Here is a 19,088-nt window from a genome sequence, read left to right as displayed (position 1 = left end):
GGATATGAAGAACAGATGCGTGTTCCACAGACGTTGAACCTATTTATATGAATGGTGAAGTTAGTACCCTCCAAATCAAAACACGTTCATGAGCTGTTGTTCAGAATCACCACAAAGCTTTAGCTTTATGTTTGAGCATGATGTAAATTGTGTAACTGAGAAAAGTGAGAGGCTTCCGTGACGTCATAATTGATAATATCTCAAGGATGTCAGCTGCTTTTGAGAAACGAAAAACTAGACCTGTTAAAAATTAACTTCGTTCTGGGACATGGGGCTGTTCGCTGCTACGGTATGGGATTAATTCCTTAAGTACCTCTAGTACAAATACTGCAATTTTGAACATTGACGATACAGTTTGAATAAAATATGCCATATAATATTTTATACTAGAAGTATGTAGTTTCTACAAATTTTGTTAGAATATTCGGAGGTTAACGTTTTTCGTATTTTGTTCTGAACCATATTTATATAATCTTATCATCACTAACTTGTTTAGAAATGTGTATTCCACTCCCTTTACGAAACCGTATTTAATTGTACGATGTTTCACTCATTTTGAACAATTTTCTCAAAACGTTTTCAGAGAGACATATCATTCCAACAGACAAAGTAACAGTAATAGGTTTAGTAGGGTGGGTGGAAAATGTTAGACAAAATAACGCGAGGATATTTCATCGGCTGCTTCTTTACATTTCTTTCTTAGGTACTCTTGTACCCCCCCCCCCCTTCCCAGTTCTTCACACTGATTCTGAATGATTTACGGAGCATTTTTCATGTTTCCGAGAACTCTTCTTTTTCTAACATCCTTTATCTTTATACTTAATTACGTAGTTGAGCATACTTACCATCGTCCTCTGTGGCCTTTGTAGGGAGGCTATAATAGAGGCGATGTGATCACACCAGATTCCAGATTCCCCGCAGGTACCCATTAATGAGAAACTGGATGATTGATTGATTGAGTTGGTGTTTTAAGTCCACTTTGTGCACAGTAAGGCTAATCGGGACTGGACCTACAGTTTAAAGTGGGATCCGAACCACTATGTGCCTCGACCGGGAATCGAACCCGAGACCCCTTGGAGAAACTGGATGAGTCCCAGAGCCACTCGTGCTGGGAGTTAGCTAGAAAATTCGCATCTGAAATCACCCATGCTGGGAATAAATCCCGGCTTTCCTACGTGGCAGCCAGACACCCTTCCGACTGAGCCACCGAGTCGAATTTGCAAGAAAGAACAGAAGTTAATAATAAAGCAAGCACTGCAAAAATAATAGTATTTTCGGTCATTTACAATATATTGCCATTCAGACCTCCATACAAATACGTTAAACTGTGATTTTACTTGTACAGGAGCATAAAATCAACAACGACGCCAGGGAAAAGTGACAAGAGAAGCAGCAGGCGCAAAGACGGAGGGGGGTTACGCTTGAAATTGCATTTTATATACTTCTAAATATCACTTGTATTAAGGTTAAAAATTCACTTTGGAAATATGAAAACCCCAAAGAAAATTGGGTTTTCTACTGAGGGGCTCCACCCACAGCTTTTTTCCAGGCGCCGTCACTGCATAAAGCAAATTTTACACTTTAAAGCAGTGCTTTATTTTGAGTACTAATCAGTGAAGCTGAGGAGAAGTTTCCCACTGCGTATTCTTCCGCCTGCCTGTCTGCCAGTCCGTGTCAACTAGCCGTATCTCAGAAATTACCAGAGCTCCAAATACGAAACTTGATAGGTTGATAAACCTAAGAAATACCAGCAAAAAGCATCATAGATCATCTCGATCCGAGCACCGTCTTTCCGTGAGGGACAATCGAAGTCACGTTACGTGCCGATATCTCAGAAACTGTTAATGCTACGTAATAAAATGTAATAGATCATCTCGATATAAGTTATCTGAATCGACATATCCGTCTGTCTGTGGTAGCAAATAAATCGAAAGTCAACAATCTATATATTTTTAACATTACGATATCACCGGAATTATTAGAGCTAGAAATTTGAAACTTGGTAAAAACTGAAACATCTTGGAAATACGCACCTGATGTAGTATATACGTTCTCGATTGGGCTATCCATTTGATTTTTGTAGTCAACAGTCGAAACCGATTGATAAATATATGGTAGTCAGAAAAATTATTGGAAATGAAAATAGAATTTGATGCACTGGCAGACCTACTCAATACTACTCTGAAGTGACATAAATAATATGAAGGTACACGTATATAAGGGGGAAGGGGAGGGTCAAACAATTGAAACTCAACAATCAATATATATTTGACCGTTGAGATCCTGGAATTACTGAAACATGTAATACGTGCAATTTTGTGTTCTGAAGGCCATGTTGAACAGTCACTTCTTTCGTGAAAATGTTCTCTATTGATCCGCCCATTATCCGTTCTATTTAACAATCAAACTAACCGATATCTCTTTATTAGAGATACAAATAGAGTAGTCTGACTGTTTATAAGTTTAACCGTGGATATAACATGTTCTGATTAGTACCCATTAAGCACATCACGGTAAGATTGTGAATGCTGCTCCAACTTGATTTAAGTATTTAACAAAGTTCTCTTCGGAAAGGAAATCTGATAAAATTGGGGAATATAACCCTCCCGGTATCCCTCTCTGGTTACGCTTGTTTTCTATTTTACATAATATATAATGTTATACAATATCGCATAGAAATATTAATTACGAAGAGAAAGACGTAGTCATTTCTCAAGAAATGTTGATTTCATTAGTTTCTAAGGTGAACAAATTGTTAATATTTTTACAGGACCATCTCTGGATGACGGTGAAGAAGAAGACTCTGCCAGCAGACAGCATGCTCAAGTGACATTGGAAAGTACTGTGAAGCAAACATCTAAGAAGAGAAAATTCGAAAACATACAAATGTCACAGACAGTGAACAATTCTCCTGTAGAAGAGAGAACTGAAATATCTAGTACTGAACATGTAGTAAATGGAATTGAAAATTCTTACCAACAAAGGCAATCTTGTAAAGCAACTGCGTGTGATGAGGTGAAACGTCCGAATTATCAACCGGATTTGACAGAGATAAGCAAAGCAAAACATTTAGATAATAACCACAGAGTGGAAAATGCAATTATTTCATGTTCAAGGGAAACTGAGTGGCGTGAATGTCAAACAGACGTATATACATCCAATGCAAACAACGTACCATCTGTGAATGAAGATAAAGAAGAAGAATGGATCAACAGAAATGCTCAAGAGGCATTACAAACGTCTAAGAAGAGAAAATTGGAAGATATGCAATTGCCACATGTGGAGACAGTGAACAATTCTCCTTTACAAGATAAAACTGAAATATCTAGTACTGAACATGAAAATTCCTACCAACAAAGGCAATCTTGTAAAGCAACTGCGTGTGATGGGGTAAAACGTCCGAATTATCAACCGGATTTGACAGAGAAAAGCAAAGCAACACATTTAGCTAATAACCACAGAGTGGAAAATGCAATTATTTTATGTTCAAGGGAAACTGAGTGGTGTGAATGGCAAGAAAATATAAAGGTATCAAATTCTAACAGTATACCTATTGCAAATAATCAGTTTGAAATGGAAGACTACTCAAAGTGTTCTGATAGAAACAAAGAATATGCAAAGAAAAATATAATTGGAAACATTTCATCAAGAATAGAGAAGGATAAAACAAGGATGGTAGAAAGAATGCAACAAAATCGCAAAACAAGTAAAATTCAACAAATAAATAGATCTTTGAGACAAAAACATTTATCGTCGTCCGTGGGAAAATTTAAGAAGAGCAGTACTAATAAACACAACGGAAAAAAGGTAGAAGTGTGTACAACAATCAAGCAAAGGTCAGGCAAATCAGAGAGACTTAATTTTAATGATCAGAAATCTACATGCAGAGAGACAGCTCCATCCTTTCCAAAATTATCGGAATTTAGAAAAACAGCTATATATAAGAAAGGAAACATGGTGGTGGATGTGCTTTCTGTGGAAAATACAACAACAAACGAAGCTGGGTCATCCCTTCATGATGACTTACAATTGCAAGGAAGAGAACATGTTCAATCAACCAATCGTGTCTTGGAAAGTAACGAGGTCGAGGAAGATTCTTCAATAGACTTAACTCCTTCAGAATCTGAATATCTTCCAGACACAGATAATTCTGATACTGAAATTGAAAATTGTCTTGAATCAACTAAGAAAAATAAAGCCTTGGCGTCAGTTAATTCTGATAAGGAGAGTAAAAAGTGTAGTTATAGCGATACTTGTAATAGATCAAAGAGGATTAATGAAGAAGACACTTTGTCTTCCAGTAGTGACACGTTGGAAGTAGATATTACGAGAAAGAATGGAACTAAAAGAATATTTAATAAGAGACAACATTGTTTTTACTGTGGAGATACAATGATAAAACTTTCACGGCACCTACACAGAAAGCACATAGATGAATTAGACGTCAAAGCAGCTTTTGCATTTCCTAAGAACTCAAAGGAACGAAAGGAAGCCTTAACATTACTTAGGAACCGTGGAAATTATACTCACAATGTTGAAGTTGTGAAAAATAAGAAAGGAAAACTCATTGTTAATAGAAGGCCATATATCCAATTAGCAACACCAGAATATTTGCCATGCGAATATTGCTTCACATTGCTTGTAAAATCTAATATCTGGAGACACAAGAAAATTTGTAAATTTGCTCCGAAAAATGGACCACCTTCCAAGTATCGCCACCAAGCACGCGCTTCGCTACTGATGCCCATTTCATCAGTAGCCACTGAAGGTCTGAAGGAGAATGTTCTTGGTAGGATGGTTCAGGACAGAGTATCTCTAGTGGTTCGAAATGATGAATTGATTCTCAAATTAGGAAGCCGACTGCACAATATCCATGGTCACCTAAAACATATGCACAGTACCATCAGTAGCAAAATGAGAGAACTCGGAAGGTTTTTGATAGAAATTAGAAAACTTGACAATACAATAATCACACTACGAGACTGTATTTCACCTGCAAAATTTAAAAGTGTGATTCAAGCTGTACGTATTCTTTGTGGTTTCCAGGGAGAATCTAATACATATAAAGCTCCCTCCTTAGCACTGAAAATTGGCAATTCCCTATCTGAGACGGCAAAGATAATGAAGGCCGACGCTATAATAACTCATGATATACAAATGAAGGAGAATGCAGATGATTTCCTTCATTTGATGACATCTGAATGGAATGTTGAAATTTCAAGGAATGCCTTGAAAACTTTGGAGGAAAAGAAATGGAATACGGATGTTTTGCTGCCACTAAGAGACGATCTGCTAAAACTACAGTCGTATCTTAAGAAGGCCAAACAGGACCTCACACAGAAGATGAAAGACAATCCCGATGAATATACATGGACTTCGCTCTGTCAGGTTGTGTTAACGTACCTCATATTATTCAATCGGAGAAGAGTTGGTGAAGTTCAAAGACTGTTAACAGAAACTTACACTAAGCACAGGGTAAATAATAAATTTAATGAAGATGTATTCAACAGCTTAACTGATCTGGAAAAGAAATTGTGTCAGTCTTTAATAAGAATAGAAATACGTGGGAAGAGAGGCCGAGGCGTTCCTTTATTTCTAACACCTGGCATTGACGAATGCATGCAAATATTAATCCATACTAGAACAGTTGGAAACATCCGTGAAAGTAATCCGTATTTCTTTGCCATTCCTTCAACCCAAGATAGTTGTGTGAGGGCACACGATTGCCTAAGAAAGTTTTCTCAGGAATGTGGAGCAAAGAACCCAGCTGCATTAAGATCTACACGTTTAAGGAAACATATTGCAACCATGTCCCAATTGCTTAATCTGAAGGACTGTGAACTGGACCAAATCGCGAGACATATGGGACACGATATTCAGATCCACAGAGAATATTACAGATTGCCAGAGTCAACTGTGCAGCTCGCCAGTGTCAGCAAATTACTCCTTACATTGGATCAGAGAGGAGGACTAGAAGAGTGCAGGGGCAAATCACTGAGCGAGCTTGATGTTCAACTCCCAGGTATGAATACCACATTTATAATATATTTCACTTATGTTATATTTGTAGCATGGACTAAGTTTCCACTCGCAATATACTCACAATTCCATATTATTTTACTATCATCGTACCTTCAACAACATAAAACTTATGCATGCCTTTAAGTTCTAGATGCTAATTTTGGTTATTTTACTACACTTTGCAGCCACTTGGGGTAATCGCGATGATAAAGGAATGAAATAGATGACGGGACAAACACACACTCATGTATTGACCAGGATTTGAATCTGGAACCCCTTACGTCATAGCGCGATATGTACACCATTTCGCCACGGGCGCGGAACATGTTAGATGATGTCACATTCATTGATTACATTGATTCAGTCAGGTTTGGCAACGATAAAAAGAACGAATGACTATAGCCACTATTCTTAAAAAGAACTATTTCTATTCTTACGTTACACGAATGTAATTCCAAGAACACATGTTTGAAAACCTGAGTGTTGATCATACGTATTCCTTTCCTTTGTTACAATCAATAGGTAACACTTTGAGAGCCTTGCCCAACTCACCGACTGCTGTTCATACTTCCACTTGCTCTCAGCAGAGGTGGGAGTCACGTGTGGTCAGTACGACGAACCCCCCAGCCTGTGCAGGCTTCCGTGATCGGATTAGGCTACTCATCCATAGTTCGCCTGTTTGACACCGGTCTCATTCTGTTAATGACTCTGTTTCACAATATTAATTGAAAGTTATTGTTATTTTCAGACTTCGAGGGGGGAGGTTATCATCTTTGTAGCATAATTTACTTAAAATGAAAATCGAGACCAACTTTTATTTATAATATATACATACAAAATATCAAGTAATTATACGTTGAATGCAGGGATATCAAATATGTAAATGATTTTCGTTTTTACAAATAATCGTTACTTTATACAATGATCAGAGTACCATTTCTCAAAATTCTTATTCTGTATCAGACATATATATACATGCACATGCACACACTCCCATAATTTTGGTTTGCAAGTCATTGGTAAAAATTTAGATTATTTTTAGGCAATATATCTAATAATTTCAAATTCATCTTTTCCTTTGAATCTTCTAAATCACGCGACAGTGTTCCATTTTCGGATGTTTAGGAAACCTCGATTCATGTACTCTTCAATGAATATTTCCTTTCATATAGTGTAGAAAGATTTACAATTTTCCAAATTACCACATAAATTTATAAACCCATGGAATGGGTATATTTAGGGCTGGTTTTTTTGTATTATTTTTTCAAGAATTTCGTGAAAAATATATGAAATATCGTGTTTATAGTTAAAAATATGGCAGTAATTTCGTGAAAATTTCGTGGTAATTTTTAATGCCATGCACTTATACATAATGTTACTAAATCAATGAATTATTAATTTATACAAGGCTTAATGTTTGCAACATTTATGGGAAAATAAGCTTAAAAATAGTAAATAATAAATTTCACCTTCTGAAAATCAGCCTTACTCAGTTATATTTATATTTTAGAAAAAGTGGAATGTACAAAACAATCTGTCTCTCATTTACTTTCATTCATAAAACAACATAAAAAATAATAAACTTTCAGGTTACTGTGCCTTTCCAAATGATTTCTCATTCCTTTGCAGCCAACATCTTCAAATCGAATATATTTCTTAAAAAGAAATTTGTAAAAAATGCCATTTTTTCGTTTTTATCGTAAAAATGAAAATGTTCGCAGAAACGGTAAATTTTCGCTAAAATTCGCGACAAAATTACAGCCGTGAATCAGTCACATTTGTTATAAATCGTGCATATACTACTTGCTGCGTCTCTCCGTTACATTTCGGGTTTATCGCTAATAACAAAAAAAAAAAAAAACCCTGGGCGTATTGTTATTTTTGGAGCAGGAATACATGTGTTGAAATTTCAATGAAATTATGTTTATAATTTATAGTCATTCATTACGCTGACGTTGATTTTATATCATACACGTCCCGTCCTATGGTATCTTAAATTCAATTTTCAGTTAGAAAATTGTTACCTTTCTTACATGTACACAATTAATAAAAATCACTTTTCATTTGACAGATATGGTCAGCAATGAAAGATTTGAGGAACTACAAGGCAATATTTGCAATAGCGTTGAAGAACGTTTATCTGAAACAAGTGAGGAACATACAGATATGCATACATTTGCTGAAAGTCATCCTGAAATAGAAAACATTTTTAAAAAGAAGAGAAAGCCATCTAAAAAGAAGTGGTGGTCAAGAGAGGAAGTAGAAGTAGTGTCGAACTTTTTCAAGAGGCATTTAGTTAGGGAAATAATTCCCAAGAAGGATGAGTGTGAGAGGTGTATTCAAGAAAGTAATGGGATCCTAAAAGATAGAGAATGGAAGGGTGTCAAGTATTTTATTTATTCCAGAATAACTCAGAACAAGAAATTTAAACTCAAACAATTCTCAAGTAAATCTGAATTTGAAAGAAACTAGAAAGTATTTTCATGTTTTATTAAAAGAATCAGTTAACAATGAATCTCTCATGTGATTGATGCATTTTATACACAAGTTTAAGGAATAAATTGAGAGTAAATATAATGTTTATATTGTCCGACGCATAGTCAGAAAGAGAATAACATAATGCTCAATTGCACAGTTTTCTAAAATTATAGAAAGAAAAATTATTTTAAAATAGCAAATAATTAATGGTTGTTTTTGTAGAGTGTGAACAACTACTTCTGATCTTTGTTAGAATTGTGATAAGAAAAAAAATATTTGCAGTCACCAAATTTTTATTTCGTTAATTTTAATATTTATTGTCACAAATATCACGTGCTTGAATGCAAACGTTCATACATGGTTGCAGTTGCAATTGTAGAAAATTGCTAAATATTGACAAGCAACACCAACTGCAGTGAATGGAGGAGTTAAGAACTCTTGCAGAAGAAATAAAAACTATTAGAGTTTCTCTCTCACATGAAGCTAGTGTTCTTTTTGCATTAAATTGAGAACTTTCTATACGCACAAGCGATATTTCTATAGGAGTGTAATATTAAATTATTAAAACAAATGTTTAAATTCTTTTTTATGTCCATAGTTCATTAATCTTCAATCCAACATGAAACTGTAAATTAATATCATATGGCAGAGAATTTTGTGTAAACACATAGAAGAATATCTTGTGTTGCTATGATAAAATAAGTGTGCATTTTGGTACAATAAGATTCACCATTCTGCGCCATAAAAAGTAAAAAATACTCCTCATTGTAGCTTTTGTTAGGAATAATTTATTCCTAATTTGTTTGCAATTAGTTATTTCTATAATGTGTGTAAAAAAACTTGCTTTGAGTAAAGCGTTTCTAAAGCAAATATTCATAGCTACATGTATTCATATAACTTAGTATTTTTTAAATGTTAATTCATCAGATATTTCTAAATATAATAAAAGCCTGCCTATTAATAATGTTTTCCCTTTCAAATTTGAGATGTAAGGTACGTAATGTTAAGTAATTCACTAGAAGTGAAGAGGGAATTACAATATTACTATATCCTATTAGTCAACCAATGCAATAGAGCGCTCTATAGTCCGATATTAATAGTTAAACGCAGCATGGGGTTCTACGCGAATGTCACAGTCACAGATTTTCTTTAATTTTAACTTATGTTTTGGGACAATAAGTATTTACCTTCAAAATGTGAGTCTTGATGTTGTGAAATAAGAATAATCACGAACTGCTACAACATCTAAAAACCTCGTGGTAATAATTAGTTTTCAATTGCTTAGTTTATGTAAGTGTGTTTACAAAATGTCTTACTCCAAATACAGAATTTATTGGGGCAAATATTCATTCATCCGTTCACATAATTTTGTAACTTTTTATATTGTGTTCGCAAGGTGATTTTTTAAAAATATAAACGTGTATGTTACTTACAAGTGTCATAGTCTACCTACATCTGATCTTGTCATACAATGTTTACATAATATCTCTACTTTGAATGATGATAGAAGTTACTAGAAATTGATACGTGTGTATCGGAAGTGTCGATTTTAGAAAATATACAGGGTGGCTCAAAAAGTCATTTAACACTCCCGGTACAAGGCCACTGTAGCGCGCAACTTGGAAATGGTGATGACCAATCGTTATCAGGCCAAGGGGGAACCACATTGACGCTACCCACGTGGTCGGCGGCCATTTTGATGTCTTCCATCTTGAATTCAACTTCAGAATTTTAAATGGGAAGGGGGTGATATGATATATCAAAGCAGGCTAGAATTTCACGAGAAATGCAATGGTGAAGGTTTTTTCGATGTATCTTTAACCAGTAAAAAGTTATGACTGAATTCTTGTACCAATTTACTCCTTTTCGAGGTGTTAGAAAAATGCCTTAAAATTTGTTTATAATGCATCAAGATCAAAGTGATGTCTAGGGAGAAAAGTTCACATGCCATTGCACAAGATTTTAATCGGATACATCCACATAGAGCTGCGTATTATGAATGGTTGTCGCGAACAATTTACAGTGTGACGCTTCCATTAAATGAAAAGTCCTTCACAGTGACAAGGCTAATGTTTATGATCATAAGGAAGTTCATAAACTGAATATTCGACCCTTGTCATCTGATAACTAACGTTGGACAGAAACTGCTTCACAACGTTCCCATAGTGTTCTGGTGTTCCTCGCTATTGAAAAAAAACCCTGTAAAAAGTACCTTCTTCCATAAGCAAGGATGAAAAAACCTGTTTATTTAACAATTCCAAGTAGCCCTAAGCACTTAAGGTTCCGTTGATAGAAAATTGACTAACCAGTCGTGTTCCACACAGCACGGCACACCATTAACTTACCAGCACTAACCATTCAGCTTTGATCTGTCGAAAATGGGTTATCAGATAAAAAAGCATCGAATATTCTGTTTATGAACTTCCTTATGAACATAAACATTAGCCTTGTCACTGTGAAGGACTTTTCATTTAATGGAAGCGTCACACTGTAATTCTTCGCGACAACCATTCATAATGCACAGCTCATCATGGATGTATCCGATTAAAATCTTGTGCAGTGGCATGCGAACTTCTCTCCCTAGACGTCTCTTTGATCTCGATGCATTACCGATGAGCTAAACAAATTTTAAGGCATTTTTCTAACACCTCGAAAAGGAGTAAATTGGTACCAAAATTCAGTCATAACTTTTTACTTGTTAAAGATCCATAAAAAAAAAACCTCCACCATTGCATTTCTCGTGAAATTCTAGCCTGATTTGATATATCATATCACCCCCTTCCCATTTAAAATTCTGAAGTTGAATTCAAGATGTCGAACATCAAGATGGCCGCCGACCATGCGGGTGGTGTCAATGTGGTACCCTCTTGGCTTGATAACGATTGGTCATCACCATTTTCATGTTGCGCGCTGCAGTGGCTTTGTACCGAGGGTGTTAAGTGACTTTTTGAGACACCCTGTATATGATTCGTAGTGATATTGAAAAGATGTAATATTACATAAAGAAACTAGCAATATTGTATAATTTGTTGAAAGGTACAATTTCAAAATGAAAGGTAGACATTATTCTGTATTTGCTCTATGTATATGCCATATATGTAACATTCAATCACTTAAATAAGTGTTTATTGTGCATTCTGATATTAATAGTTTAACAATGTTCTACATAATATGTAAATTAACTTCAGAGCTAGCATTAAAAAAATCCTATGGAATATACACGGAATTAAATTCCTTAAGGAAATTATGGGTTTTATTGCACAATGGATATCACTATACCTTGCTTTAACAATTTGTGAAACCTTTGAAGTAGAGTAGTGCTGGAAGAGGGTTTCTCTCGAGCGCCAAATAGTTCGTACGGACGACGCTGGATAGCGTACGGAATTGAGATCAGCTTCGCTCGAGCTAATAACTCTAAAAACGAGTGATATAACCATATATTTGTAGTAGTGGACCCTTAAATATGCATCGTAAGGTGAGAGACGCATTGAAATTGAAACGTAAGTAAACATTGTAATTATCTCCTTGATAAAATGTATATGGTATTTGAAAATGAAACATATGGTTATGGGCTGAAACTGAAAGCACAGTTATTTTACATACATGTGTCTACGTTTATTGTCAGATTAAAATGTTATTCCATTGTAAACACTCGAGCGTGGGAGCCTCGAACAAGTACGAGCGAGAGAAAGTAGTTCCCACAGTACTCTACACTCGACCCTGCAGTATGGCTGTGGGATTTGTTGAACTTAAAGATGTCCAAAATACCAACCAACATGACGTATTATTGCATTTTAGTTTGGACATAGAAACTATGTAAGATAGAAAAATCGCAATGCCTACCTAATAGAAGTATGTAGCAGCATACAGCGTAAAGGATGTCGATATCCATTTGTGTATTAGTATCAAACAATCCATGGGCAACCATTGAAATCTCATTAATTTTTGATATCTTTGATAATTTTTTATCTCACATTTGAAGACACAGATTGAGCGAGACATAAAATATGTTATAATACCATATCATGTAATACAACTTTCAGTACACAAAATGTTATATTTGAATGTCCAACAGTTTCCGATCAAATAGAAGGAATTTATTGTTTGGATAATTGACTAACGGAAGGAACCAAAAGAGAACATTTTGACGAGAGAAATTTATGTTCAACGCGTCCTCTCGCACACCAAATTACACGTTTTGGGACTTTATTGAATTCCAATACACAAAAGATTAAACATCTTTCGTTTTGTCGATTCTAATAGAGAAGAGGACACATAGAATGAAGTCCCTACAGACCTACTTCTCGATAACACCAATGCTACCTTCTATTCACAAAATTAATCAGGTGAAATTCATGATATTGATATGTTGTTTTTTAAGTCCACTTTATGCACAGTAAGGCTAATCGGGACTGGACGTACAGTTTAAAGTGGGATCCGAACCACTTGTGCCTCCACCGGGTATCGAACCCGGGACCCCTTGATTACAAGGCGACGACGATACCACTGCACCATGGGGAGGCCCTGTGAAATTCATGAGAATGTTAGAAAGTTGCCGCATTGATTGATTGATTGATTTGCTTTATTTTACTTCGCTTTTTGTGCCACTGTTAGCTCATTTGCAAAGATGGGAATGAGTGATGATATGATGAAATGGATGAATGGACACTCACAAACATTCATGTCCAGGCCCGGAATTCGAAACCCGCGACCCATGGCGTCGTAGCGCGATGTGCTAACCACTCCGCCACTGGGGTCGGCTAATTGAATAAAAGTAATGGCATCTGTATGATAGTATAATAGCTGCGGTTGCTAAGCTAGCGTCTCATTACTATGCGAGAGACTCGGTCCGATCTCCGGCGGGGAAACCGGGATTTTATCCACCTGTTCAAGCGGCTCCGGCACACACCCAGCGTCGTATAAAGTGGGTATCTGTAGGAAACTCTGTGGAGTAAAGGCGGATAGGGGTGTGGTGCTGATCACATCAGCCCCACCTTCGGCCATGATCAAGAAAGTGTGGGGTCCTAACTCCACACCCTGTATACGCCTTCATGGCGTTGTGCAAAGCACAGGGGAACACTTTATATTTTGTGTTAGTAATAAAACGAAGGTTGGGGGGATGTTTTAAGACAGGGGGTAAAGAGTGGAATTTTATACAGGGGGGAAAAAGAGTGGAATTTTATGAAGGTTTTTAAATGAGTTTCGGAGTGTGCGAATTAACGGGGGTGGTGAGGATGCCGGGGATTTCTCCGCCGCAATAAATTTTATACCCTGCAAAAGAAAGTTGTTATTATCCATGCCAGGGTGTTTTTTATCCTTCTAAATGAAAATGGAATTGAAAGAATATATGTAGTATTCCTTGTCCAATATATAACGTTATATAGCCCCAATCCCACTGACTCACTGACATAAATGTTCTCCATGAAGGAAGCCCCGGAGGCAAAAAATGCCCGATTACGACCACCCATGAAATCGTCCCAAAAGGCCGAGAAAATTAAGAAATCGCTCAATCGGCCCTTCCTTAAGGGTGAAAATGCCCTTTTTTCACGTCCTTAGCAACCGTTGCCACGGGCATTTTTTGCAGCACACATTGTTTCCTTCAATTCTTAATTGTCGAGATACATTATATTTCTCACAGATCTACAACACACAGATGAATCAACTCCTGGCTTTGAAAAAGTGGCTCAAACAAGGTTGGCGTCTACACAAGAAGAAGTTTCAGCCCAGACACAATTACGTATGCATTGTTATACTCAATGCGAGAATATCTACATCGCGCTTGTTTTAACTAAATGTTTAGGAGTATAATAACACAATACTTTATAGTTTGCCGTGCCTGATGTTGTCCAAGGAAACGGTCGTTGTTAGAGAACTTAAAAGAAAGTTTATTTTTACTCCAAAAACTACTGTAAGGGAATTATGCTAGACTTTTCAAATTTCAAAATACGAGCGTCAGAATTTATTACAGATGCAAGGTAGGAATTTGAGGGGAATGAAGGAAAACAATTATTATCCAATTACCTTTAAAAATGTGAAAATGACAAAAGACGTAAATATTGCATTTTCAATTTAGTGTCGCTAATGAATTCGTTTATGCAAAACATCCAACTAATTATCTTGAAACGGCTATTACTTACTCATTTTATTATTAAGAAATTAAACAATACAATTTTGAATATTTGTACCTTATTAGAGCCCATACACACATAAAGTTACTTTCTAAACTTTTCAAATTAGCGAACATATACACTTGTTCCCTTCATCCAATACAACATGCAGACATTTTGCCCCATCTACTAGCATAATAAGATTACGCCCACAACGTGGCCGAAGGTCACGCATGTGAGCGTACAAGACGTGGCCAAAGGCCACGTCGAAAGTACTCTAGTCTTAGCTATATAACAGACACGATTGAAAAATCATTTGTCCATTAATGGTCCAGTCATAAGATTTTTCTGGCCAAAAGTATGTAGCTTTGTGGATTAAGGAAGGACACCATTCTGAAACTGACAACCTCACCGTGCCGAGACAACAGAAGGCTGTTTTCCACTCAAGTTTTCATGGCATAGTCCTGATATTTTACACGTATTAAAGTGTTCACAAGAAACTTGTAGGTAGGTAAGACTGGCATTAAGTATGAACTTGGCATTATAAATTTGGTCACGTTTTCGGTGTTACTAATTCGATAGCTTTCTTCGTGTATGAGTTTGGGTTTACTTAGAATCAGGAGCGCTGCCAGGATCCACTGCAGCACCCTTGTTCAAAACCCATGATGAAAACCCATGATGAACCATTGCCTCCCCGATGGCGCAGTGGTAGCGTCCTCTCCTTGTAATCGATACCCGGTGGAGGCACAAGTGGTTCGGATCCCACTTTAAACTGTAGGTCCAGTCCCAATTAGCCTTACTGTGCATAAAGTGGACTTAAAACAACAAATCAACCAACCAACCATGATGAACCGAACTCTTATTGTTACGAATACGAACCCATATATTACATTATTACTTGTTAAACCATGTCATATTCAGCGTAGAACACTTTCGAAGTGAGACATACAACAGGTAAGCAAGCCATTAATCCTAATGTGACATTAAAGCCACATTTACTTTAGTGTTGGCAGCGGTCTCTACAAAGATCAGCAACTGTTGTGCTTCTTTCGTCATTATTGTTTTAAGAATTGTTTCCACTTATGTCAATTCAGCTTCTGGCCCTTGTGTGTTTTTCATAATTAATTAACTACTACAGCTTATCATTATTTTGAAATTCGAACAAAGTGAGGTAGTTATATTTTTTGTTTCGCTTACTTACCATGCGAGAGACCCGGGTTCGATCCCCGGGGAGGGAGAAACGTGATTTTTTTCCACCTGTTCAAACCGCTAATGCGCCCACCCAGCGTCGTACAAAGTGGGTACCTGGAGGAAACTCTGGAGGGTAAAGGCGGCCAGGGGTGTGATGCTGATCAGTATCACATCACCCCCACCTTCGACCGTGACCAAGAAAGTGTGGGACTCTAACCCCACACCCCCTATACGCCTTCGTGGCGTGGTGCATAGCACAGGGTTGCACTTTACATTTTTTGTTCCTTTTTTTATATCTTGAAGAATGTCGTGAGAAATGAATATTGTGCAATTTCATACCCTAAAACAATTTTCCCTCCCGTATAGAAAATGTCAAAATTCAAGGTATCACAGTTCATTTTTCGTGAAAGTGAAGCATGGTAAGTTCGGAGTACTATATCTTTTGGAAAGCAACAACAACCTGAACTTCTATTTTGATATAGTACATACATTCAAGCGTTTTGATGGGGCATTGTTGCTTTCCATTGTTATGTGGCAACAAAGAGAGTCCAAAATACAGTTTTTGACTGATTTCGGCCCTTAATATCTTGGTTAAGCAACACTACCCAAAATTTTGTTTACTAGACATAGAAGCTTACTATTAGAACAAGATTCCTGAAATAGTAAATTACTTCGATATTGACGCTGTTAGCAGATATAACCCTTTAAATACAAAAGATTTGCAAAATCGGAAACTTTAGAATTAGAGTTATCTCAAAACAGCAAAAGGGAAGGAGAAAACTCGGTATAACATCTTGTAGCTGAATGTATGTACTAACACATGAGAATGAAAAGTCAATATGGTCTTCTCCCATTTTTGAGAAAATGTTTTTCAAAATGTTAAGAAATAAATGTCAATGTAAATTATCACACTTCCTCCCATATCGGAAAGAGGAACTGCCCTTTCTCCTCTCCCTCTTTGTTCCAAATGGAACAGTTCGTGTCTGGGACAGTTTTTCTTTCTTTGATGGGTAGCGTAGTATTAATGCCACCTCTTTCTAATCAACGGGTCCCGGATTTGATGCAAGGTGGAGGTACAAGTTGTTCGGATTCCACTTTAAAGTGCAAGTCACCAGTCTCGATAAGCCTTTATGTGCATAAAGAGGGTTTAAAAACTAAACTCTACCTAACTCTACATACAGTGGCGTACCAAGAACTCTGAAATGGGGGAGGGGGACATGTGCATTTTTTAATAGTCAGCCATCATTTTGCCACCTTTTCCTGCCTTTGACATTCTTTTTACTGGGCAAAAGGGGGCTATGATATCCTCCACCAACCATTTTTGGCACGCCACTGTATATATATATTTTTTGGAATTTATGCGATAAGAGTATGTTTGTAAAAGATTCTGTATTATTGTACCAAACAAAAGAGAACTTTCTTGTAAAAGTCTGTACTTGTAACACTATACTGTGTGCGAGATTCCCAAAATAAACCAATTTCAATTCACGGAAGGCCTTGAAGCGGACCTTCGTGGCGGAGTGGTTACCACAATACGTTACGACACCAGGGGTCCCGGGCAAGAATTACGCTCTGGTCCTTGTGATGATTTATCATTGTGAGTGTATCTTCATCAATTTCATAAAATCATCACTCATACTCATTCTCGAGATTAGCCAAAAGTGGAAAAACGTTGTAAAATAGCCTATTATCAAGCAATCAATCTCAAATAGGCCTAGGAAAAACAGGGTTAGGATATTTCTATCATCTTATTGTTACTGCAAATAATGGTCATGGCCATTTTTGCAAAGAAATGTTAAACATCTGACACATATTTATATTTTCGAGTGCTTTACCTTGCAAGTATGATGGCGTACTCCAGATGTGCTTGGCTTTCTTTGGATTCTGGTGTGGACAAGCCATCAAAAAGTGATCCGTTCTCCCGTCTGACAGAATTCGATCTTGCAATCGTGTTATTTTTATTCACCATTCAACTATTGACTCACTGTGACTCTTAAATACCAGAGAACGCAGATTAACCCGGGATCCCTCGATTACAACGGGATGCACGCACTTTACACTTTAGAAATGCCAGAAAGTTAGTTAATATCTTCTAATTACTTTCACTTTCAAAACTTAAAGTTCAACTCATCTCGACTTCTGTGGTATAAAAGGCAGAGGCATTTGTGTCAAGAAGTGTAACTCAAATGGTAATGTGGGTCCGAGGGACGCCAAGACAATTTAGACTCACTGTAGCTCATTAAATTTCACTCGGGTCTGTCAGAACCCATGTTAACTTTTAAAGTCTAAGAAAACGGACTCATTTTTTGAAATAATCCGTTGTAATTACACGAGTTAAGCTTAACGCCTAATGAGAAGCTTGTAAACGGCAGCAGAACGCAACAGACGCGTTTCCGGCGTGTCAGTGGGCGTGAGTCTTTAAGATAACCTGCAGACTTCTGGTACGGAAATTCCCGCTTCGGTTCCGCGTGTTTCCCTGTAGTGGGCGTTCCACCATTTGATTTCAATAGAAGCAGACAACAGAAGATCTGTTTCCGCGTCTCAGTGGACGTTAACTATATGTTTCTCCGTGACTTTCCACCGTCACTTGAGACAAACGCTTCTCATTTTCTTATCACTTTCTCCATCACTCTCTTAGTTTGCCGCCACGGTTAACCACCTGGTACACATTATCAATTTAAGTTGAATGCATTGAGCAAGGAAGAAGCAAACTGCTACATGTGAAACTTGTTTGAATTGTGTTACATCATAATTTAGCATCGACATTCACTTGTTCGAGAAGTTGTTTAATGTAAAATTGTAAGTTGAGACATCTTGGAAATAGGGTCATTAAGTTGGCTATTAAATAGTTGTTGTTATGAATCCTCATGATAATATTTAATTCGGCTTCCTCGATGGCGCAGTGGTAGGGTCGTTGTCTTGTAATCAAGGGGTCCCTGGTTCGATACCCGGTGGAGGCACACACAGTGGTGCGGGTCACACTTTTCAGCTGTAGGTTCAATTCCGATTAGCCTTATTGTGCATAAAGTGGACTTAAAACACCAAATCAACCATAATAATTAATTCATGAAGTATTTACACGTGTGCATAATTGAACCTCTACGTACACACAACAAGTGATTCTGGTTGCCATCAACTTCATTGCTAGTTGATACTTCACACCTACACATCAGCTAAGTTAGAGTAAGGATATCCTTTTCCCTGACGTAATCAGTCCCAAACACTCCTATCAAAAAGAGAGCGCTTACATCATAGGTGACAGGTCAGCAGTTCACGTTTCGCTGCACACAC

General features: G+C 37.0%; 1 protein-coding gene across 1 annotated transcript; it reads left to right on the top strand.

The window, feature by feature from the left end:
* The first annotated feature begins 4,482 nt into the window (after positions 1-4,482).
* Positions 4,483-9,182, top strand: LOC145982727 (uncharacterized). The gene is made up of 2 exons (XM_083116088.1): positions 4,483-6,022; positions 8,093-9,182. The coding sequence occupies exons 1-2, from the start codon at positions 4,741-4,743 to the stop codon at positions 8,491-8,493; spliced, it is 1,683 nt and encodes a 560-aa protein (XP_082972214.1). The 5' UTR covers positions 4,483-4,740; the 3' UTR covers positions 8,494-9,182.
* Positions 9,183-19,088: the final 9,906 nt, after the last annotated feature.

This window comes from Lepisma saccharinum, unplaced genomic scaffold (genome assembly GCF_977018435.1).
Source record: "Lepisma saccharinum unplaced genomic scaffold, izLepSacc3.1 HAP1_SCAFFOLD_376, whole genome shotgun sequence".
NCBI lineage: Eukaryota > Metazoa > Arthropoda > Insecta > Zygentoma > Lepismatidae > Lepisma > Lepisma saccharinum.
Note: the sequence above shows the minus strand (reverse complement) of the source record. Positions and strands in the feature narration are given on the sequence as shown.

Coding starts and splice junctions, on each gene's coding strand:
- LOC145982727 (XM_083116088.1), top strand. CDS start 4,741: ATGCCCATTTCATCAGTAGCCACTGAAGGTCTGAAGGAGAATGTTCTT. Junction 6,023..8,092: donor GCTTGATGTTCAACTCCCAG/GTATGAATACCA, acceptor TTCATTTGACAG/ATATGGTCAGCAATGAAAGA.